This window comes from Sceloporus undulatus, chromosome 11, assembly GCF_019175285.1.
Source record: "Sceloporus undulatus isolate JIND9_A2432 ecotype Alabama chromosome 11, SceUnd_v1.1, whole genome shotgun sequence".
Taxonomy (NCBI): domain Eukaryota; kingdom Metazoa; phylum Chordata; class Lepidosauria; order Squamata; family Phrynosomatidae; genus Sceloporus; species Sceloporus undulatus.
In genome coordinates, this window is record NC_056532.1 from 2,078,809 (window position 1) to 2,103,247 (window position 24,439).

Here is a 24,439-nt window from a genome sequence, read left to right on the forward strand (position 1 = left end):
TTTTGTGGGTTTTTTGTGGCCATGTTCTAGAAGAGTTTATTCCTGACATTTCGCTTGCATCTGTGGCTGGCATCTTCAGAGAATGTTGGCATGGAAGAGAGTTGGGGATACATATATATATGTATACACTGTGTGACCCTGGGTAGGGAGGAGTGATCTCCATGTTAATCTGTGTATTGTTCTGTTGTTGATGGCAAGGCTTCAGGTGGAAGGATATGCAAAGAGGATTAGTGTCTGCTTTACTTAGTGATCATTGTCTGCTGGGAAAACCCCTGACCCTGAGTGGTTTCCCATTTGGATTTGCTGAGTCCTGATTTTGCTGTTTTTCAGGACCGGCCGCCAAATTTTGTTCACTTTAAGGGTTTCTTCTTTCCTGCTGAAGTTGTCCAGGTACTTGTGGATTTCAATGGCTTCCTTGTGCCTTCTGACCTCTTCTTCTGTGCCTACTTCTTCTTCTCTTCCTTCAAGGCCAGGATGGTAGCAGCCATGATAGAGGGAAGGCCTTCCATCTTCCTTTGGGCCTAGGCATGGTGGAGCTGTGCCTGCCTCTCCTTCTTTCCCTCCAAAGGCATGATGGTAGCAGTTAAGATGGAAGTACAGCTAGGTAACACCCTCATTTGGAGGTATATCCAACTTAACCCTCACTGTTTATAATGAGACAGGTGATAATGGATGTAGAAACCTTTGCTTCTGTCTTCAGAATGGGATTCAAGGCAGCAACTGTAAAGTGTTACTGTAGCTTGTACAGTACCTAAGAATTGGACATTCAGTCCTTGTTGCCTAATCTGTTGCCTATTGGCAGTATGGGTTGTGTCTTTGCATGCTGTGTATGCGCATCTTGCCCATTAACTTACAGACACCCCATGAATCTCATACAATTTTCTCAGGCAAAAATACTCAGAGGTGGTTTGCCAATTTCCTCCTCGTCCCATTCTTGTCTCATGCCCTATGAGGAACGGCTTAGGGAGCTAGCGATGTTTAGCCTGGAGAAGAGAAGGTTAAGAGGTGATACGATAGCCCTGTTTAAATATTTGAAGGGATGTCATATTGAGGAGGGAGCAAGCTTGTTTTCTGCTGCTCCAGAGAACAAGACCCAGAACAATGGATGCAAGCTACAGGAAAAGAGATTTCAGAGGCTTGATAGCCATCTGTTGGAGATGCTTTGGGTGAGAGTTCCTGCATGGCAGAATGGGGTTGGACTGGATAGCCCTTGGCATCTCTTCCAACTCTGTGAATCTAGAATCTACAATTGCCTATTTTGTTGTTGACTGCACCCAAGTCGATCTCAAATCATGGTGACCCCATGGATGAGACCCCTTTAATACTAACTCTAAATACCTATTAAAATGTCCCAGCCCACTTACAGAGGATTTGGTGGTAGGTTGAACTTCTTAATTCTTCTTCTGGTTCTGCAGAATGGCGGACAGGTTTTCCCTGCCTCTGAGAGTGCCATTTCTTTTGTTATCTTAGGCCTGTTCCAGACTGCCAAAATAAAGCTGCTTTGAGTCTCTTTGGAGATATGCTATTTAAATGATGCATGGGTCCTAAGAGTCTGGAGTCGCGCCAAAGCCACACTCCATTCCTAAGCACCGGAGTGCAGCTTTGGTGCCGCTTCTGGATTCTTTGGATGCATGCATCATTTAAACAGCATACCTCCAAAGAGACCCCAAGCAGCTTTATTTTGGCAGTCTGGAAAAGGCCATTGATGCTTTCTCAGAGCCCTTCTTTTAGGTTTTTTAAAAACTGAAATATATGTATTTCTGACTAGATTTGGCTACCTAACATAATAAAAAAGGCATCTGAGATAGTAGACTTCAGTCTATGAAAGCTCATGCTGCCAATTTATTTCAGTTAGTCTCCAAGGTGCTACAAGATCTCTCTAAGGAAAAAGGGTTCCTTTGTTATATATATATCAGTATGTTCAGTTTACCTGTAACCAAAATACATATGCATTACTAAAAGGGGGGATTAAATGTAGCTGGTGAGACTCTTGGTTCAGGAGAACAGTTTCTTCTTCCAAATATCTTTACACCTGTGATGATAAATTCAGGTATGGAGATCTAGTGTGACTCCATTATGCGAAGAGGTGTCAAGCTCTTAAGTAGCAACGTTCAGCATTAATCCTAGTTGAATAAAGGACAAAAAGAGAAGGATTTTTTAGAAGTGATCACAACTGTGCAAGGCAACATGTCGGTTGATGCCTCTAGGCCTCCCATTCCTGGGCTGCAGAAGAGGTAAATGGAGCTAAAGCTCCGAACAGATGCTTTAAGTCCTTAAAGCACAGTAAATCACTTCAGCGATGAGAGCAGCTTACTGCCGGGACGATTCGGCTTTCGCAAATCCGCATGCGCAGAGTTCTGGGAGCAAGCCAGTCTCTGGCATGAGACTTGATTTGTGACATCTCGGCCTTTGCGCTTTTAAAAACCCAGCCCCAAAGTCTGTGTATGCGTCTGTTGTGCTCAAAGCAAAAAGATGTTGTCCTTCCAGATGTTTGTCTGCAACTCCTTATCCCTCAGCATTGATGGGAGCTGCAGTCAAGACATTTTTGGAGAACTCCCCCCTCATCCACCCTTTAGTCAAATCTTTGGTGACTTATCTTCTTCTGTGTCCCTTGGTCTCTCTTATTTATCCCTTTGGTGTCTGTTAAATATTTTTCCAACTGCCGTACTGTTTCTTGCCTCAGAACTCTCAGTTCTGAAAAGCCCCTTCATTTAAATACTTTTCAGGTCTATTGCATGGCTTCTGTTTCCACATGTCTTGATAGCATAGCATAAAGCGCTTTGGCACCACTTTAACTCCCACGGCTCAGTGCTGTGGAATTCTGGGATCGGTAGCTTTAAAAGAGCTATCCGTGGTGCCGAACGTATTTGGGAGACGGGCTCCTAAAGTGGCATCTCTGATATAAAAATACATTTACATGTATTATACATGCATATGTATTATACATTTATATGGATTATAAAATACATGTTTTGTACTGTACTGGGAATTATAAGTAGAGAAGGACATATAGGAGGAAATAGGTTCATTTTCTTTCTCTCTCCCTCTAACCCCCTTTTTTGCAGTTTGTCCAAATTCGGTTTGCTGCCAAAGCAGACTCTCTTGCAGTTCAGCGTCTAAATATTGATTTGGACAATCATGCTCCAGAAAACAGGCTCTGCCCAAAGCAAAACCTCTCCCATGCTGTTCACATGCAGCACATTATTAGATCCAAATATTTAATGTTTGACAGACCCATCAACTTCACTCTTATAAAGTTTCTAAACTAGGGGTACCGACTGCAGTTCTAGAAACCTGAATCTGAGTCGGAGTATAACCAGAATTGGTACTTCAAAATAGTATGCTTTCTCTACTTTTGGACAGCTGAATACTCATATGAACTCTGTGTTTCTGAAGGGTGAGGACTTGGTGAGATGTTTCTGGACCAAGAGCAGACAATGCTTAAAACTTGCTTGGTGTCTTAGGACTGTTTCAGACTGCCAAAATAAAGCTGCTTTGGGTCTCTTTGGAGGTATGCTGTTTAAATGATGCATGCATCCTAAGAATCTGGAAGCTGCACCAAAGCTGCGCTCTGGTGCTTAGGAATGGAGTGTGGCTTTGGCGCAACCTCCGGACTCTTAGGACCCAGGCATTATTTAAACAGCATGCCTCCAAAGAGACCCCAAGCAGCTTTATTTTGGCAGTCTGTAACAGGCCATAGATTGACAAATAGTCAGCCTACAACAGTTCAAATGTCACTGCAACCTCTTTTTAGGTCAATGACAGTAGTGTGGAATAACCCTTCTCTGAATAAATACCATGGAAATTTGGACATAGTAGTTGCATTTTATGGTGAAGCAAGTATAACAAATACTGTGTTAAAATGTCCACATTATTTATTCAGAGAAGGGTTATCCTCTGTTAAAATAAGGCAGTGGAAGGTGTCAGGGCATTTCAGACAGAGCCTGATCCAGGACAATACAACATCTTGCCTCAAAAGCATCCTTTATTTTCTCAGTTGGTCTCGTGGTGCACTTTTTAGAACCAGAAATGTAGAGTTTGGGACTGCTAAAAAGTTTTCTGTTTTGATCATAGAGCAAAAATTGACTTTGTGAAGGTGTTCTTTTGTGGTTAAAAACCGTGAAGATACCTTTTCTCTGCAGATTCTGCTCCTCAAGTAGCCGCAACTATTGCCAGTTCTTACAGTCGGGATGGAGTCGTCTTATGCAGAAGATTGTCCAAGCAATATACGCTTCAGGAAACTTTGTCGATACAGTGGTCTTCTATACCTCCCAGTCACCTATTTCTCAATGCAAGCCTGCAAGTCACCTTACAGTCCACAATATATTATCTTGACAGATAGGTTTATCTGTTCTGATCTTAGTCCTGGGAAGACTCCCCTCAGTGCTCTTCCCAGTTCTTACAGTCCTGTCTGTGGAAGGTCTTGTTGACCGTTCCCAGTGCTGCCATCCTCCTTTCTGTGTGCTTCTTAATATAGCGATAGTCCTGGCAACTGATACAGGCTAAAGACTGATACAGGCTAAAGATGGTCCTGGCAACTGATACAGGCTAAAGATGGTCCTGGCAACTGTTTCAGACCAAAGATTGGTTTCATTTGCTGGACTCTGCAGCAAGCTTGCACCATCTCCATTAGTAGCTGTCCAAGTAAACCTAGACAGAGGCTTGTTTCCTAAGGGCCTTTCCCATCTGCTTTTGTGGTTCTCTGCTGCCCACTAACCACAGTTAGGTGTGTTCCAGACTGCCAAAATAAAGCTGCTTGGGGTCTCTTTGGAGGTATGCTGTTTAAATGATGCATGCGTCCTAAGAATCCAGAAGCTGCACCAAAGCTGCACTCCAGTGCTAAGGAATGGAGTGTGGCTTTGGCGCAACCTCCGGACTCTTAGGACCCATGCATCAATTAAATAGCATACCTCCAAAGAGACCCAAAGCAGCTTTATTTTGGCAGTCTGGAACAGACCTTAGTTGTGACAAAAGCATCTCTTTTTGCTGCAAAGACCAGCTGTGTTAGAAACTCTCACCTTGGTGTTTTTTTTAAGGTGCTGTGCGATCCAAGAAGCCTCTTAAATCGCCCCTTAAAGATGCCTTGTGCCTTGCTGACATGGCAGCAGATCTTGCAGGAATATGGGATGCTGCCCCAACAATGTTCTGGGGCTAATAGTGTGGTTCACCAGTCCCTGGCTCTGGCCTTAGGTTTTTACCAGGTCTGAGAACACCATTGAACCTGCTCACTTCACCTCTGTTTTGCAAATGCAGGAGTAGCGATGCAGAAAGGTCGAAAGTCCTGAAAGATGTCCGGTAGCAACTCTAGCCTGTGGGAAAGGTAAACAAGTCGGCTTGTGCTGAGCCGAGCGTAAAGTAAAACAACTGTGAGTTACGTGAGAGTAGGAACTGTTGGCAGTGACGTCGGGCTGTTCCACAACTTCTCGTATTGGTGGTTAGACTATACTGACAAAACATGAAAGAAGTGGATGGAAGGCCTTGTTGACTCACATGGCTGTTCCTGTCTAGAAGGTCTCTTTTGTCTTGGAAACAGATGGATTCATATGTTAGTTCTCCGCTTTTCACACTCAAAATTTGGTCCAGTCACTGAAGCTCTTTGCTCCATAGAAATGTTGAGTTCTTCTGCCAGCGTTGCCACTTTGCTATCTAATGAACTTCCTTCCTCCTGCAAACCTTTTGGCTGGACTAATGCAATGTGTACCTGAAGTACGATCGCTCTTGGACCCCTGACAACTTTTAACCTGCTCCCCGGAGAGCAAACCCATGAATGGCTACTTTCATAGGCTGCTTACAGTGTAGTTTCTGTATGTTGTGTGTGCAAAACACACAAGTCATCGTACAGCTCTGAAAGGACTTCTATGGCGGGGGGATAGTTTCAGGGTGTCAAGCCGCGATGGTGATGTAGAGGGGTCTGATGGTATGCTTCTTGCGAACAGCTCATGTACATACATAGCCAAGCTTCGTGTAAAATGTCCTCCCTTCTGTCCTTTCATGCTTATGGGGGGACACAGAAGTTGTCCTTGCCTCTGGGGAAAGATGGCATAATAAATGAAGCTACTGGAATTATCCCAACTACATGAATCGCTTCTGCTTGATGCATAGTAATCACTAAATCATGTTTGTTGGTTGTGTAAACTGGAGCCCCTTATCTTCATTGTAGGATTTGGAAGTTATGGAACAATGCATTCCTAAATTCATGGCGAAGTCTATAGCCCAGTGGTGGAGCATAGGTTCTGCATGCGCAATGTCCCAGTTTCAGTCCTTAGCATCTCTGGGGATGATTGGGAAAGACTTTGGTCTGAAAACACCTGAGATTTACTCATAGGCCCTATACAGACAGCCAAAATAAAGCTGCTTCGAGTCACTTTGGAGGTATGGTGTTTACATGATGCATGCATCCTAAGAGTCCGGAAGCTGCACCAAAGCTGCACTCCAGTCCTTAGGACTGGACTGTGGCTTTGGGTGCGGCTTCTGGACTCTTAGGATGTATATATCATTAAAACACCATACCTCCAAAGCGACTTGAAGCAGCTTTATTTTGGCTGTCTGTATCAGGCCATAGTCACTGTCCTTTGTGCTTAGAATGAGTTGCAGTGAGTTCAAGCTCACAAGCTCCTGTTGGAGTATGTTCATGATGCGACCGGAAAGCTTCTGTTTTAGATGATTAAGTTTAGTGTATTGTTTGACCCCTAAACTGAAGCTTATATAAAGCAAGATGGTTAAAAACGAGAAAGAATAGCAAACAGTGATTTGATGTTGGCTTATGATCATAGTTAAGTTGAACCAAAGTTGTTTGGGTTAAGGCGCCATGTAAACTGAAGCAAAAACTCTTCATTATTGTTTGTGAACGTGTTCCACGATGTGTCTTCCATGCATTTGCACCTGTGGAGTCAGGACATGGTTACATGGAGGATAAGGGTTGAAATCATCTGCCCATTTAAAAAATGTGAACCAAGTCTTACATTTCTTGTTGTAGTTCCTAATCTGTGGAAAGGGGAGTAGTAATGAAGGGAGCACCAATACATTTATTCCTTTGAGAACTGAATCTTGTCATATTTTGAACAGTAAAAAAGATGCGCAGATCTTAATGCCTGACTAGTTGCAGCACTTTGAAAACAAAAGGCTTTTTCTTACTAAGAATGCAAGAACAGCTTCGTATATCAATATGTTCTGGACTTTGGGGAGGGCATTTAGGTCCTGTATTGACCTTAGTGGAAATCCTGCTCCTTTTTTGTGTCTGGCTTTTACGTATGGGATTTCCTGTGCAGACGTTGGAACTTTCTAGAGCAGAGTCGATCTCTTTTAGCAGGAGCTCCACCTTCTCCGCTGCACATGTCAGTGCAAATCCCCCCCAGTTCCCTCCATTACTTTTCCTCTTCTGTTTGGTGAATAGCGTTACAAGCACTTTCTCTTCCTTTACCTGAGATTGCATGTTTCCTTTGTGATATGTTTCCGAACTTTGTAGGACTCCTATTTCATTGCTTGCATTGCTTGTATTGAGGGTCTGATTGGTCCCAAACCTTTTATATATGGAATGTCTCCTCTAGTGCCGAAGTTCACTCTTACAATTTACACTACTCTGTTTAGGAGACATTTAATGCTGACGCTTGCAAGCACTGTATTAACGCTCACGCTGCAAAGCTGCAAAAATTGAGATGCTTGGTCTTGCAGGGAAGTTCGCTGCTGTTTGTCCTCTTTCTCCTTGAATAAGATAATAGGGTTTCTGGAGCTTGGCACCTTTTGTAGAGGAATTGTTGGAGATGATAATACAGATTTTCACAACCTGAAGATCTCCAAACGATGCTGTGCTGCAAGTCCCATCAATACTAGCCAGGATGGTCAACAGTCAGGGATGCTGGGAGTTCACAGCCCAGTATCCTGGACCTTGCTTTTCTTTGCTCATATTAAGAGCCATAGGGCTGTTCATAACTTTTTCTTTAGTCACTTTGTTGTAATGTTGGTTTGCCAAGCCCATGGTCACCAGGTTCTCATTCACGTTTTTATAGATGTGGTATGAAATACAGGTAGGCTTTCCCATGGGCTTGAAAAAATCCCAGAATCAAAACCTGGAATGAAACAAGATCGCTTAAATCAAAACGGTTTAAGCCGTTCAGTAGTAACTGACCCAACTGTTCCATTAACTGGTATTGAGCAAGCTAATAGTATAATCTGTTGATAATACAGGCCATTCGGGAGAGCGGTGACCACTTTTCCTTTCCGTAGCGTTCTAGCAGGTCTGTTTGTATGGAACGGGGAGCGTGCAACTGCCAAAAGTGAGTTGAAAAGTTGAGATGCCATACATAGCTGCTGCTTTAGCCACAGGGCTCTTCCTGCTTCATGGGTTCGTCGGCTGAGTTGCTTTGACTCGCTTGGATTTGTATAGAAAAAGGCAACCCTGGATGCTTGAGAAGGCCGTTGAACTAAGTCCCAGGTAGTGTTTACTATCTGGCATCCATCTTCTGGGCTCAGAGTTTGAGTAACTACAGTGGTCCCTCCACATTCACTGGGCTTAGGGGCGAAGGAAGCCCCGTGAATGTGGGACAACTGCCAATAAAACAGATGCACAAACTTTTACATAAGAAGGCTATTGTTGGTACTATAACCATTAAGTCTGTGTAAAATGATTTTGTATTATACAATTCGACCAACTGTCGATTTACACAAACAAATCAGTCTCCCAACCTTGTCGGGCAGTCACTTTTTAGATGATATAGATTGTGTCATAATTAATATACCTACTAAATATAAAGTTGAGATATGATATAACTCCTTCCGGAGATATTTTGATAGTAGATAGTCAATTACCATTGTTATACCTATATATTTATTATACTGTTAAATCCATTTCGGGGCACGTCTCTGGATTTTATCCTTTGCATTTATATGCACATATGTGTTCATGCCATATGCTAGAATATAATGTTTTCAATGGATGCAAGGCAGTGTAATTTTTGTAGACATTTTATTAGTTTGTGCTGACCGTGTGCCATAATAAATTGTTTGTACAGCGCTGTGTACATTTACAGTGCTTTATAAATAATAATAATAATAATAATAATAATAATAATAATAATAATAATAATGTATTTGTATTTGCAAATAAACACGACAGAACATCCTTCTAGGAATCTCCAGGTCCTCCGGCACAACTCTGTGGTCAGTATCCACCTGATGTTGACTATAGAATTGCACTGGAGGGCCTACAAATGCCTAGAGAAGTCTAGGTCTTAGATTGCAACTCTATGGTCAGTCTTTGGAAGAGTCATGCTGGAGGACCTAGAGATTCCTAGAGGGAACATATTGACCAAATCCATGAATAATCAAAGCCACAAAGTCAAAGACGTAGCGGGCTTATGGTACCAGCATGTGCCATAAATTGGAGCTGATGTAGGCGCATAGGCAAAACAGCTTCCTCTTTTTGAAGTCATGACTATGCCATCTTGGTAAAAAAATGGAAACCATTTGGAACAGACTAGGTCCATTTCCATTTGAGGCTGTAATTATCTTTGAACGGTTTAACACAGCAACAAGGTCCTGAAATGTTCTTCATTGTGGGGTTTCACTAACTCTGTTTGGTCAAAAGAAATGCTTGCTCATGTGGAGGAGGATAGTCACTGAATGAGGGGGAATGAGTGCCAAAGGTTCTTCTGAGCGCTAGAAGTTCACAACTTTGCTGCCAAGAAAAACTCCAAAACAAAACCAAAACTGAAGGAATTAAAGCTGTTGTTGAAGACAACGGGGTTCTGTCTCCCTCTTTAGGTCACATCTGACATCAGTTTTGTTTTCTGTTTTTAAACCTCGAACCTAGAATCGTAGAGTCGGAAGAGACCCCAAGGGCCATCTAGTCCAACTCCCTGCCATGCAGGAACTCACAAGCAAAGCATCCCCAAGAGATGGCCATCTAGCCTCTGTTTAAAGGCCTCCAAAGAGGGGAGACCCCATTACACTCCGAGGAAGGAGTGTATTCCACTGTTGAAGTTCCCTTACTGTCAAGAAGTTCCTCCTAATGTTGAACTGGAATCTCTTTTCCTGGAGCTTGCATCCATTGCTTCATTGTCCTAGTCTCTGGAGCAGCAGAAAACAAGCTTGCTCCCTCCTCAATATGACATACATCCCTGAAATGCTTAAACAGGACTATCATATCGCCTCTTATCCGTCTCTTCTCAGGGGGAAATGCTTTGTGAGGACTAAAATCTATGTCCTGCTTACTGATCTTAATGGAGAGGCAGAAAGCTTTCCTCCTGTGGCTTGGATCATGTCCACAGTATCACTTACACAGCTGCTAAATTTTGCAGACCTGGAACACAGCTCTGGCTTCCAGCTGGATCAGTGCCTCTGTCTGCTTTTGTCCTTTAACTCAGTCTCATTCTGCCGTCCCACAGAACTTAAACCCAGACTTCCCATAGCACCAAACTGTAAGCTTTTCTCTGTTTTTAATGAAGGAAAAATTGGTTCCAACTACGGGGTGCGAATTTATCTTGGCTGCTGGACGGCCAGGAATTAAACACCTCTCTGAAACTGCAAGGCAGGTTCAGTCCAGGTTTTGAGTTAGTGAATTTTGAATTGATGATTCAGGACGTCTTGGACATGGTCCCACTCTTTCTGTTTTCTATTGCGCCTTTCACGACAGAGTCAGATGCTGGCATGGAAGCGAGTGGGGTACATTCTCCGAAGATGCCAGCCACTGGCGAAACGTCAGGGATAAACTCTTTGAGAACATGGCCACATACCCTGAAAAACCCACAAAGAACTAAAGATTGTCCTGTTTGGAGCTCTTTAGGAGTTACCTTTTCAGTTCGATCGTGAAGCAAACTGGGAACTGGCAAAAGGTTTAATACTGGAGTGGTATGAGGAGAGGAGAGCCAGCTTCTGGGATAGTGGTGCTGCCTTATAATTAATAGCGAATTGCAATAGGATTATTTAATTAATCATCGTTTGGGGGAAGAGAAATCTTGCCAAAAGACAAAGCGATAGCACCTAAGGGATGAAGAGAACGTTACTTGGAATGAACAGCTTGGGATTTTATGAAAGACAGACATGTCTCACTTAAAGCCTGTTGTAGAGAAGCTCCTTTTTGCAAAGTGTTTGTATGCAATGAAAATGTTAAACTTCATGTTTGTGGTGTAGGAACCTATCCCAATTCTTTCCATGTTCTTTCTGCCTCTGATACCAAAGTATCTGTTAAAGAAGTAATGCACATGAACACATGTACTTTGTTAGCTAAGGTATAATTGTAACTGTCTGATGTTGGCACTTTGGGTGTTGAATACTGGCTTTGTGCCGTTCGCCTTAACCTTATAATGTAGTAGTACCATCATAAGGAATATGAAGTCGAAGTATGTGAACAATTTTGGGAAGCTCTGTGTGCTGGTTATGAATGAAACGCAAGGCATGTGCTTGATGTTAGGTTTCTTCAAATTGACTCTGGCTCATGGCAACCCTACCCTAGATTTTTCTTGACAAGATTTATCCAGAAGAAGTTTGCCGTTACCTTCCTCCATCATCATCATCATCATCATTATCATCATCAATTTCTATCTATTTCCTTGAAGGCTGTGAGAGTATGACCTGCCCAAAGTCACCCATTGGGTTTTCATGGCTGGTTGGGGATTGAACTCGGGTCTCTTGGATTTCAAGTTCAACAACTCAGGCCACTCCATCTACCCCACTGGACCCAGGCAAATACCTAACAATGTCTTTTCCTTTCCTTTTTTTAAACAGAGCTTAACAAAAACCCAGTGGAAGGCTTTTCGGCAGGCTTAATAGATGACAACGATCTCTATCGATGGGAAGTCCTCATTATTGGCCCTCCAGATACACTGTAGTAAGTAGCCGCATGTTTTAAAACCAAAGCAAATCTTATCACTTAACTATCTAATGTTTTGTGAACTGCCGTATATATTCGACTATAAGTCGACCTCATGTATAAAATCAAGGGCGAATTTTGGGCCAAAGTTATGGATTTTACTATGACCTGTGGATAAGTTGAGGGTAAAACTTAGCAGCATATAGCAAAGGATCTAAATTCCAGCAGACATAATTGTGCTTACTCTTAAGGCTGGATGGATGGCAGTAAAGGGGACAGATTATTCTCTTGCTTTTCTCCAGGGGATGTTTCCTTCTTTTCAATAAGACTTAAGATACAGTACTTCACATTGACCCATGGATAAGTCAACTCGGGTTTTTGGGGTCATTTTTTGACCCAAATTTCTAGACTTATACATGAATATATACAGTTCCAGGTCCTGATCTCTGTAGCAGCAGAAAACAAGCTTGCTCCCTCCTCAATATGAGATCCCTTCAAATATTTAAACAAGGCTATCATATCACCTCTTAACTGTCTTTCTTCCAGGCTAAACATCCCCAACTCCCTAAGTTCTTCCTTATAGGACATGGTTTCCAGACCCTTCACTATTTTAGTCGCCCTCCTTTGTACACACTCCAGTTTCTCAATGTCCTTTTTGAATTGAGTGCCCAGAACTGGACACAGTATTCCAGGTGGAGCCAGACCAAAGCAGAATAGAGTGAAACGATTACTTCCCTTGATCTAGACCAGTGGTTCCTAACCTGTGGGTCGGGACTCCTTTGGGGGTCAAATGACCCTTTCATGGGGGTTGCCTAAGACCATTGGAAAACACTTATTTAATTACAGTTATGAAGTAGCAACAAAAATAATTTCATGGGTTTGGGTCACCACAACATGAGGAACTGTATTAAAGGGTCGTGGCATTAGGAAGGTTGGGAACCACTGATCTAGAGCAGAATAGGGTGGCACTATTACTTCCCTTGATCTAGGCATTATACTTCTATTGGTGCAGCCTAAAATTGCATTGGCCTTGTTAGCTGCCACATCTTACTGTTGACTCATGTTCAACTTGTGGTCTACTTGAACTCCTAGATCCCTTTCACACATAGTTTCATTCAGCCAGGTGTTCCCCATCCTATATCTTCCTCCGCTTCTCAAACTGTTTTTGTCCCGAAGAAGAAGAGAAAGACAAGGAGGGCACTTGGAGAAGCTGCCTCTCCCTTAGGGAGGAAGAGAAGAGCAGGGAAACTTGCTTTAGCGTGGCCTCTGGTGGGGCTCATCCCAAGCCGCCATTTCTTCTTCCCCTACCCTTCCTATCGCTGCCCCAGTTCTTGGGACAAGATGATGCCGCAACCACAACCAGAATACAGTACCTCCTCACTCAGTGCACATGGTGGCTAAAGGAGAGCCAGTGTCTCCAGTGGTCTCTGGTGGAAGAGGAGGCCGGCAGCACTTCTTGCTTGGGACCATCACTACTGTCAGGTTGGTTTCCTCGGAGACAGTGTGGCTGTGTATGAAATAGTACAGTGCGCCCTTGCCTTATGCGGGGGGTCCATTCCGGTCCCCCTCCCGCATATAAGGTAAATTCTGCGTATGATCAAGCCCCATTCATTTGAATGAGGTGCACACCCCACTCACCAAGTTGGCGTATGGGGAGCTGACATATGGTGCAGGTGCGCTGTATGTGTAAAATTTACTCATGTGTTAAGTACTGAACTTATTTAAATAAAACTGTTCTAATTTGAATAATGTTATTTCCTTATAAATAACACGCGAATGTGCCAAAGAAAATGTGCACACTAAACACACAAAATGTTTTTATTCATATACTATGTGGTGGGGGGATGCTTGCATGTAGTTGTAAAGGGGGGAAAGTTTGAGATCCACTGCCTTAGAGCCATTATTGTACACAGCTTCCTTCGTTTTGAAGGTAACGTGATAAACTTACTCTGCCAAATGCAGTATATTGGAAGCTTAGCAAGCAGAACTGGTTGCCTCTCACTTGACACTATTCTTTTTTCCCCTGCAAGGGACAAAATTGTGCTATGAAAAATGCAAATGTAGGCTTTCTCTTAAAGATTTGAAGAAAGAGAGGAATGCATATATATATATATATATGTAGACCTGCTGATGATGGAAAGCCTGAAATAAGGTCACTTGCTCTTGAACAGATGTTGTACGCAAATGGTATTGATATATGGATGTGCATGGCTTACGACTATCTACTGCTTGACAAGTACAAGCTCAGGCACTTGTCCTCGTGTTCATTCATTTTCACACCTGCCACGGACAAAATGCCGGTTTCGGCCCGCAGCCAAGAAGCGGGTTGTTTCACTTCACAGGGACAAGGCAGCGTGCAGGTGGCTCTGTGACACTTGCTTTGTGACAGACGTCTGCCAGTCTTGCGCCCAGAGAGACACGAAAGCTTTTGTTACTCCATTATTTGATCTGGACATTACTGTTTGAGACAGTGCTGGGAAGAAATCTATTAAATGTGATACCCAGGATGTGCACATTTCATCCTAATCTATAAAATGGGATTTATTTCTAGGTTAATATACTTGCCCCTCTCTTTTGACTCTTGTTTTTCCCTTTGTCGTGTTGTGGGCCATATCTAGGCTACAGACATATGGATTTAGTGGCAATTCCTTATCCGCATGTCACTGGGTAGAATTGTTTGGGGTCAGGATTGATAAAGCTTAATGTAGAAAGCTTATTACAGCTACCATTAATACGGACCCCTGTGTTTAACATCCCAGGATTCCCATCATCTTTACTGTTATGTTGTCATTGCATATTATTTATCATTATGATTATTAATTTGGGGGTTTTAAGTGTTACGTTGGAGGGAGGGATAATGGGTTTTATTCAGTATTTTATTGTACTTTGTATTGTATTTTATTCTCTTTGGAAGCTGTCTCGATCCAACCAGAGAGGCGGGATATAAATAAAAAGCAGGGGGAGTCAGGGGGGGCATTTTTATAGATCAAGCATAGAATCGTAATGTAGACACACATTATATTTTGTCCCTTTCTAATGTTATATTAAGATCCATTCAGTCTTCAGAGTGAGCACAGTTTTTGCCAGCCAGAATTTTGTAAGTTCTTTGGCTTCGTTTTCCTTTGCTTCGTCCTTTACATCCTTCGTAAAGGATTATGAAGGATGTAAAGGACGTGGGTACCTTCGTGGGTAAATTTTAACCTCAATTTACCCACGAATCACATCAAAATCAGTACTTTTACACACACACCCCATCTGCCTTTGACTTATATATAAGGTCGACTTATACACAAGCAATACAATAGGCCCTCCTTATCCACAAATTTTTAATCCACGGATTCAAGCACCCACAGCTTGAAAATATTACAAATAGCAAACCTTGACTTTGCCGTTTTATATAAGGGACTCCATATTGCTATGCCATTGTATTTAATGGGTCTTGAGCATCCACGGATTTTGTTATTTTGGGATCTTGGAACCAAAGCCCAGCGGATAACAAGGGCCCACTGTACAATCTCTTGAACACTGGCCTTTTCCAGACTGCCCAAATAAAGCTGCTTGGGGTCTCTTTGGAGGTATGCTGTTTAAATGACGCATGCATCCTAAGAATCTGGAAGCTGCACCAAAGCTGCCCTCCAGTGCTTAGGAATGGAGTGTGGCTTTGGTGCAACCTCCGGACTCTTAGGACACATGCATCATTTATACAGCATACCTCCAAAGAGACCTGAAGCAGCTTTATTTTGGCAGTCTGGAACAGGCCAATATTTTTATCGGAAATGCTCTGTGATTTTTTTGTTCTAGGACAGGTTGACTAGTTCAAAGCAATGCTCAGATAAAACCAGGAACCTTCTGAAGGCCAGTTAATAAGATGTCTGTCCATTTTTTTCAGTGAAGGTGGTGTTTTCAAGGCTCATCTTACGTTCCCAAAGGACTATCCACTCAGGCCGCCAAAAATGAAGTTTATCACAGAAATATGGCATCCAAACGGTAAGAAGCTTGTCTTTTTCGTGTATCAAATGTAGCGTTCTGTCTCAGCTTAAAGAGTCTGGAGAATTTGGGAGAGGATTGGCATCTTTACAGGTTTCGGTAGTACCAGACATCCACCTGAAAAAGGAGGCTGATGGAAACGACTTTCCTTACTGTTCGACAGTGGAACAAACTCCCTCGAAGTGTAGTGGAGTCTCCTTCCTTAGAGGTCTTCAAACAGAGGCTGGATGGCCACCAGTTGGGGATGCTTTGATTGTGATTTCCTGCATGGCAGAATGGGGTTGGACTGGATGGCCCTTCTTGGGGTCTCTTCCAACTGTACGATTCTATGATTCTACCACCACATCTCCCAAAATTCTTCTTGAAGATCATGGCAATCGTGTGGTGTTGCATAGGGCCTGCGGTGGAAAGGGGAGTTTATGGGAAATGGGGTGAAAATATCATTCAGTTAAAATATTTTCATGAATGAGATAATGTCTGTCCAGACCCTCTTTCTCCAAAACTAGCCCCATTCAGCAGGATCCCTTGCCTGGCTCTCAGGCAGCATTGCCAAAGATTAGGAGGAAGAACCTAAAGGAAAGTCAGATTCCACCTATCTTCATCTGCCCATGAGTAGATGCATCCCACTAAGTGTTTGCTTTAACTGGAAAGTGAACTTACTGAGCATGTAACTGAATGAATAAAGTGTTTTTGCCAGCGTGAGTGTTAGACTGAGGCATTGGGAAACTAGGGTTCGAAGCTCTGCTCGGCCATGGAAACCCATTGGATAACTTGGGGCAAGTCACACTACGGAGTTTATCACACTGGGGTTAATTTTGGCATTAAAGAGAGATTAAAGTGCATTGAAAGCATCCTGCAAATAAAGCAAAAATGGCAAGTAATTACGTGAATGATTATCACAGGCAATGGTGCAAATAAGCAATATCGGAAATGCATTGTTGCTGAAACCCCAAAAGTAAAGAGATGGGTGTTAATTCTTCTTTGTGGCCACTTTGATGGCAGGTTTTGTGTGACGTCGTGTAAAATCGTTGTGCGTAATTACGCGATTTTTCCGAGATATTCAGAGGATAAACCCACTCTATGTCTTCAAGCAGAGGCTGGACGGCCATCTGTCGGGGATGCTTTGATTGTGATTTCCTGCATGGCAGAATGGGGTTGGACTGGATGGCCCTTCTTGGGGTCTCTTCCAACTCTACGATTCTATGATTCTATACTAATGTTGTAGCAGCAAAATTCATAATGGAAAGACGTGTGTGTCTATCCAAAATCTACTGCCAGTCAATAGAATTTTATTTTCATCATTTATGCATCCATCTATCAAACAATAAATGTATTTACGATCATAATAATTACATTTTAATTGGGGAACGATGGATCAAGTGATAGAACTGAAGTCAAAACTCCCCATTCTTGTCCTATACGTTCCTTTGCACCATTTCCTGAAGAGAAATTTTCTTCATTGCTAAGCCTCTACAAATGTTTCTTCTCCCTTCTGTCTGGTAGTTGACAAAAATGGCGATGTCTGTATTTCCATCCTTCACGAACCCGGCGAAGACAAGTATGGCTACGAGAAACCTGAAGAGCGCTGGCTTCCCATCCATACTGTGGAAACTATCATGATCAGTGTAATTTCTATGCTGGCAGATCCCAACGGCGACTCTCCTGCCAACGTTGATGCAGCGGTATGACTTAATGTGGTTTGTAAATAGATCTCTTCCCAGCATTGTTGTTGGTGGCAGGGATTGCATTAGGAATGGTTTTCGGGTTCTTGGCAAACAGATTTTCTAGTGATAAATGAGATTGGGATAGAAGAAAAGTGGTGCGATAATAGCATTGCTGTTGCAGAATAGGAACTCCTTCAAGCTTTCACTGTCCGGATTTAGAGAAGACTAGTATCTCTCCATTAACTTTCACAGCTTGTCACATAATTTTCACCAAAGCAGGCTGAAAATATGGCTGCTTAAACCTGTGAATGAAACTTCCCTCGGAAGCCGATATACAAGCAGTGTATATAATGTGTAAAGAGCCAGCGTGGTGTATGGGTTTGACTGTTGGGCTATGACTCTGGAGACCAGGGTTCAAATCCTGGCTTGGTCATGTAAACCCATTGGGTGACTTGGGGCGAGTCACACACTCTCAGCCTCAGAGGATGGCAATGCCAAACCCCCTTTAAAGAAACTTGCCAAGAAGGCCCCATGATAATGCCATAAGTCAGAAATGACTTAAAAGCACACACAACAAATATCTTATTGTGTAGTTGGAGGCTTTCATGGCCGGCATCTCTAGTTTTTTGTGGGGTTTTGGGGCTCTGTGGCCATGTTCTAGAAGAGTTTATTCCTGATGTTTCGCCAGCATCTATGGTTGGCGTCTTCAGAGAATGCTGGCATGGAAGTGAGTGGGGTATATATATACTGTGTGATTCCAAGTTGGGAGTGTGTGTGTGTGTGTGTGTGTGTGTGTGTGTATACACACACACACATACACATACCCTACACACTTCCATGCCAGCATTCTCTGAAGATGCCAGCCCTATCCAAGGTCACACAGTCTATTTATATATATCCAACTCTTTCCATGCCAGCATTCTCTGAAGATGCCAGCCACAAATGCCAGCGAAACATCAGGAATAAACTTCTAGAACATGGCCACAGAGCCCAAAAAACCCACTATAAATATAGTTACTGCTTCATAGCTCTTATTTACAAGTTCTCACCCTCTCCAATTCAATTTTTGTGGCAACTGAGAGTTGTTGCTTGCTGGGTGATGTATACTCTTAATATAGTACTACATCTTGTGGGGCTCTTTTCTCTTGGAAGGATTTGGGCATCTTTAAACACATGACTTGTACCATGGGAGCATGGAATATTATTATATGACTCAGTAGTTTGGAATCAGTTTGCTGGTACTTCCCTGGTATGTTGAGCTTGGAAATGTCAGTGACTGGAAAAAAAATTCGAGAACTGAAAAGTGATAATCCAGGGAGTGAGGATTTAGCATTCTGCTTGGCCAGTTTTCCTTCCTGATATCAGGAAAAGCAGGATGATTATACGCATTTGTTCCGGATGCTGATCCTGACACAAACTGTTCAGTCTTCTAGCGCAAAGTATACACTCAAGTCTTGATCTCAGCATACCAAATGCATGGCTTGGAATGCATGGAGCAGAACATGTGTCCTTTCAAAAAACAAAACCTCCTGAGTTATAAATGGACACTCTGGCCTGTTCCAGACTGCCAAAATAAAGCTGCTTTGGGTCTCTTTGGAGGTATGCTCTTTAAATGACGCATGGGTCCTAAGAGTCCGGAGGTTGCGCCAAAGCCACACTCCGTTCCTAAGCACTGGAGGGCAGCTTTTGGTGCAGCTTCCGGATTCTTCGGACGCATGCATCATTTAAACAGCATGCCTCCAAAGAGACCCGAAGCAGCTTTATTGTGGCAGTCTGGAACAGGCCTCTGAAGTTGCCTAGTTAGCTACAAATTAAAAATGACTGAAACTTCCCATTTGAAAGTGACAAATTTTCAGTTGCTCTTGTTGAAAATAAAAGCAAGCAAGTTTACTGTGTAACACTCTTCAGATTTCTGGGGAGCTGGAAAAAATATGTGACACTGGGAGCTCATTTTAAATCTGGATTTGCCTTTGCAGAAAGAATGGAGGGAAGATAGAAACGGCGAATTCAAAAGGAAAGTTGCCCGCTGTGTAAGAAAAAGCCAAGAGACTGCTTTTGAGTGACACTCAGTTCAGCAGCTAGTAGCTTCACTTTTTTCAGGGTAAGTATTTCTTTTGCATTGTAGACTGTCCTGTTACATTTTATGTTTTATTTGGTTTGTAAAGCAACAAGTACATGGAGAGCGCTAGGTAAATAAATGATCATGGTGAATAATAATTAATAATAGTTGGGAAACGAAGCGGTATGGTCAATAGCAACAGTGTGTTATAAATCTGGAATGTACAACTGTGCCTTGTCTTGCGACACGTTTTCTCTCCTTCGGACTATCTGTGGACTGCGTCAACTGCACAAAACACCACTGAATAAAATAACTTGAAGTGACCAGAATCACTTGACAAATTGGTATTTTTAATGTTAATAAGTTCAGGTGTCCCTGCAATCTATTTGAAAGGCGAGTTGCCAGTCCTGCTAGTTTCCAGAAGAGGTAATTCACCCCTTTGGAGGAAGAAGGTCAAGAAACTGATACTGTATATACCTATGTATAAGTCTAGAAATGTTAGTCGAAAAATTAGCCCCAAAAAACTGGGTCGACTTATCCAAGGGTCAAAAACAGGAACCACTTGCTTTCTCTGAGTAGAATGGTGAAAGACAAGAGCTTAGTCCGTTCCAGGAGCACCTAGAATAGTGGTTCCCAACCTGTGGGTCGGGACCCCTTTGGGGGTCGAAGGACCCTTTCATGGGGGTTGCCTAAGACCATTGGAAAACACCTATTTAATTACAGTTATGAAGTAGCAACGGAAATAATTTCATGGTTGGGGGTCAACACAACATAAGGAACTGTATTAAGGGGTCGCGGCATTAGGAAGGTTGGGAACCACTGACCTGGAAGAAACACCAACCCCTTCTACTCTGTCCACCAAGGCACCACTTCTGACCTTTTTGAATGCCTGGATTGGAAAAGCACAAAGAGTTATGCCTGCCAGAACTGGCACAGAAGTTCTTTGGCATCGTTTCCTTACCTTCGTCCTTTATATCTTTTCTTACGTGCCTCTACGTTTTACCCTCGACTTATCCATGGGTCAGATCAAAACCCATAATTTTGAGCCCAAAACCTGCCCTCGACTTATACATGAGGTTGACTTACAGTCGACTATATACGGTAGTTTGGGAAGTCTATAGGGGCCAAGGGCCACCAAAAAACCATACATGTCCTAGAGCCATATTTTTTTCACCCCATAGGCAGAGAGGTAAGGATTGTTGTAATTCAAGTGTGTATTTCCTATGTATCCTCCTCCTCCATTTGTTGTACGGACTTGCTTTATACGTCCCCATTATACAATTAGCCCAAAATCTTTAACGATGTTGTAGCTAGATTACATGTATAATAAAGTTGCTATTGAGTGGTAGCTACAACAACAAATCCAAACAAGACACAAACTCTGGAATTTGAATAGAAACTCTTGACAGTAAATTACTCCATTGGGATTTATGTCTCCATTGTACAATAGCCCCATCCTCCCTAGAAAAGTCAGGGAAGAGCCAGAGTGGTGTAGCTGATAGGCAAGACTTAGGAGATGTGAAGTCGAAGGCTTTCATGGCCGGCATCCATAGTGTTTTGTGGGTTTTTCGGGCTATGTGGCCATGTTCTAGAAGAGTTTATTCCTGATGTTTCTTCGCCAGCATCTGTTGCTGGCATCTTCAGAGATGGTTTGTGTCTTAAATCCTTCCTCATTTGCAAGAGCCGCTTGGACCATAGGTTTTGATGAATAAAGTTGGGTGGTATTGTGTATGTCAGGGGTCGGCAACCCCGGCCCATGGGCCAGATCTAGCCCCGGGAGGCCTTGGGACCGGCCCGAGCCCAGCTCTGCTGCCGATTGCCGCCGGCGTGGGGTGTATGTCACCTTAAGCTCCTTGGAAGAAAGCAAGATAAAAGACCCCACAGATCTGACTGAGTAGAAGGAGCTTAATAAAGATAGGCTATCACTTATTAGTCCAGATGTGCCGACAGTGCATGGGGTTGATTTTAGAACTAGTCTAAAGGACAGAGATGCTTGTAATATTTCCAAAACTAGTACAAGGATGTGCAAACTTCTCAAACCCCAAAACAGTGCTTTACTTTTGGCTTTGAGGAAAGAAAAAGGGAAGTAGAGGTGGAATGGGAACAACTATTATGCTTCTCTGAAACATTCAGGATATGGGCTTGCTCTGCTCGATGGATGGGAGATCACTGGTATATAAGTAAACTTGTCTCTCCATCTTCTCTAGGGTTAGGGGCACAAGACCCCCGTGAATATGGGAAAACCACAAAGAAACAAAAACACCATGTTTTTGCCTGAGAGGACACCTCTCTATTAATTTCTAGGTCCTCCAGCGCAACCCAGTGGCCAACGTCCAGCGGACACTGACCATAGAACTGAACTGGAGGAGCTACAAAGGACTAGTAGAGTGTTCTCTCTAGGAATCTCTAGGTCTTTCAGTGAAACTCTGTGGTCAATGTCCGACAGACACTGATCATAGAACTGTGCTGGAGGAGATAGCAAGGCCTAGTAGAGTATTCTCTCTAGGGATCTCTAGGTCTTTCAGTGCAACTCTGTGGTCAACGTCCGACAAAGACACTGACCATAGGACTGCAATGGAGGAGCTACAAAGGACTAGTAGAGTATTCTCTCTAGGAATCTTCAGGTCTTTCAGTGCAACTTTTACTTAAAGTTGACCATAGAGTTGCACTGGAGGACCTAGAGATTCCTAAGAGAGAACATATTAATCAAATCCGTGAATAATGAAAGCCGCAAATATGGAGAGATGAGTGTCCTAGATATAAATAGGAAATAACTTTTTTAAAAATGTAATGGTACTTAAAACATCATATTCTTAGTACACATATCTTTGTTTACTGACATGATACAGAATATTCCCTTGGCAAAGTCGTTCTATACGAATAAAAATGCTTTGCCGGATACTTGGTGCAAGAGTCGATACAACAGTAGCATTAATCCCAAGTGCCATCACTTTCCACTTCTCCGGTCAGGCTATGAGACAAATTTGTCAGGGAGGATGACAGTAGTCTTTCCACACACACAAAGATCCAAAGTGGTGTAGTGGTCTGAGTGCTGGACTACCAACTCTGGAGACCAGGGTTCGATTCCCTGCTCAGCCATGAAATCCACTCAGTGACCTCAGCCTCAGAGGAAGGCAATAGCAAACTTCCTCTGAACAAACCTTACCATAAACCACCCAGAATGGTTCTTCATAGGGTTGATATGATAGCCCTGTTTAAATACTTAAAGGAATGCCATATTGAGGAGGGAGCCAGCTTGTTTTCTGCTGCTCCAGACACTAGGACCCGGAACAATGGATGCAAGCTCCAGGAAAAGCGATTCCAGCTCAACATTAGGAGGAACGTCCTGAGAGTAAGGGCTGTTCAACACTGGAACACACTCCTTCCTTGGAGTGTAGTGGAGCCTCCTTCTTTGGAGGTCTTTAAGCAGAGGCTAGATGGCCATCTATTTGATATATTTTGATTGTTATATCCTGCATGGCAAAACGAGGTTGGACTGGATGGCCCTTGGGGTCTCTTCCAATTCTACGATCCTGTGATTCTCTGATAAGTTGGAAATGACTTTAAGACACACAAGAACAACTACTATGACAGTACTCTTTCTACACACACAAAGATTTAATTGGAATGCATGGCACATCAATAAATTGTCCACCCACACTTTATACAGGGCTGCTCAACTCAGCCTTTGAGTTTTGGGTTTCAGGAATGTTTTGAGGCTGGCCAGTTTGCACTTTGCAAGCTGGCACGCTGTTGCTGCGGATGGTTTAGGTTATAGAGCTACCATCTTGTACTCCCAACTTACTGTTGGTGGTCTGTGGGTGCTTTATTTTAGTAGCTGCTGCGGGGGAAAGAAACCTTGCCAGAATTTGCAGTTAAGTTGATGTGACAACTAAGGCTGTACGTGTGCTGAGCCTCAGCAAGAGAGCTCTGTCTCAGAGCTTTGACACTTCAGTTCCTCGGTGCAACTACTGCTCCCTTTTCCTTAAATAGGTCAAGATCTTAAGTAACAACCTACCCCCCAAAAAAGTATACAACCTTTGTAAGATACCATAGGGCCTGAACAGACAGGCCAAAATAAAGCTGCTTCGGGTCATTTTGGAAGCATCCTGTTTAAATGATACATGTGTTCTAAGAGACTGGAAGCCGCACCAAAGCGCACTAAGGACTGGAGTGCAGCTTTGGCGCAGCTTCCAGCCTCTTAAGATGCGTGTGTCATTTAAACAGCATACCTCCAGAGTGACCCGAAGCAGCTTTATTTTTGGCCTGTCTGTTCAGGGCCATAGATATATTCGGTGGAAATAATGGAAAGGCACCTAAACATTTGTGTAATGAACAGATTCTCACAGAGATATCCTTCCACACTTGCCAGCTGAGTGTCATGCACTTTGCAGAGCATACCTGAGCAAGCCACTTGATCATAAATGGCTTATAACATCTGTGTGGCTGAATACAAAATGTAGGCCTTGTCTAAAAACTGTTTTAATGATATTTAGGCCTGTTCCAGACTGCCAAAATAAAACTGCTTCGGGTCTCTTTGGAGATATGCTATTTAAATGATGCATGGGTCCTAAGAGTCCGGAGGTTGTGCCAAAGCCACACTCCATTCCTAAGCACTGGAGGGCAGCTTTGGTGCAGCTTCCGGATTCTTAGGATGCATGCATCATTTAAACAGCACACCTCCAAAGAGACCCCAAGCAGCTTTATTTTGGCAGTCTGGAACAGGCCTTAGTACTGTATAATATGTTGCATTTAACCCGAGCAGTTCAGCTGACTTAGTATTTGAATGAGGATGTTTTTGCATGTGTTTCACATTTAACATTGTAGGACGAAGCTGCTGTGCCTTTTACCTCTGGCTTGTCTGACGCTCTTCTCCTCTCGGCTTGCAGGTCTCCAATCGAGGAACATGGCACTGTTTTTCCT

At 43.0% G+C, this 24,439-nt stretch overlaps 1 protein-coding gene across 3 annotated transcripts in view; it reads left to right on the forward strand.

Moving 5' to 3' along the window:
• The window catches only part of UBE2G1 (ubiquitin conjugating enzyme E2 G1), a 554,317-nt gene that overhangs the window by 9,428 nt on the left and 520,450 nt on the right, over positions 1-24,439 (forward strand). The window contains exons 2-6 of one of the 3 annotated variants that reach the window (XM_042442894.1): positions 11,722-11,824; positions 15,696-15,793; positions 17,297-17,475; positions 19,434-19,558; positions 24,406-24,439. In XM_042442894.1, the coding sequence (XP_042298828.1) occupies positions 11,722-11,824; positions 15,696-15,793; positions 17,297-17,475; positions 19,434-19,520 (467 nt within the window). In that variant the 3' untranslated portion in view covers positions 19,521-19,558; positions 24,406-24,439. The remainder of the gene's footprint in view (positions 1-11,721; positions 11,825-15,695; positions 15,794-17,296; positions 17,476-19,433; positions 19,559-24,405) is intronic. The other 2 variants (XM_042442895.1, XM_042442893.1) reach the window with 2 other exon arrangements.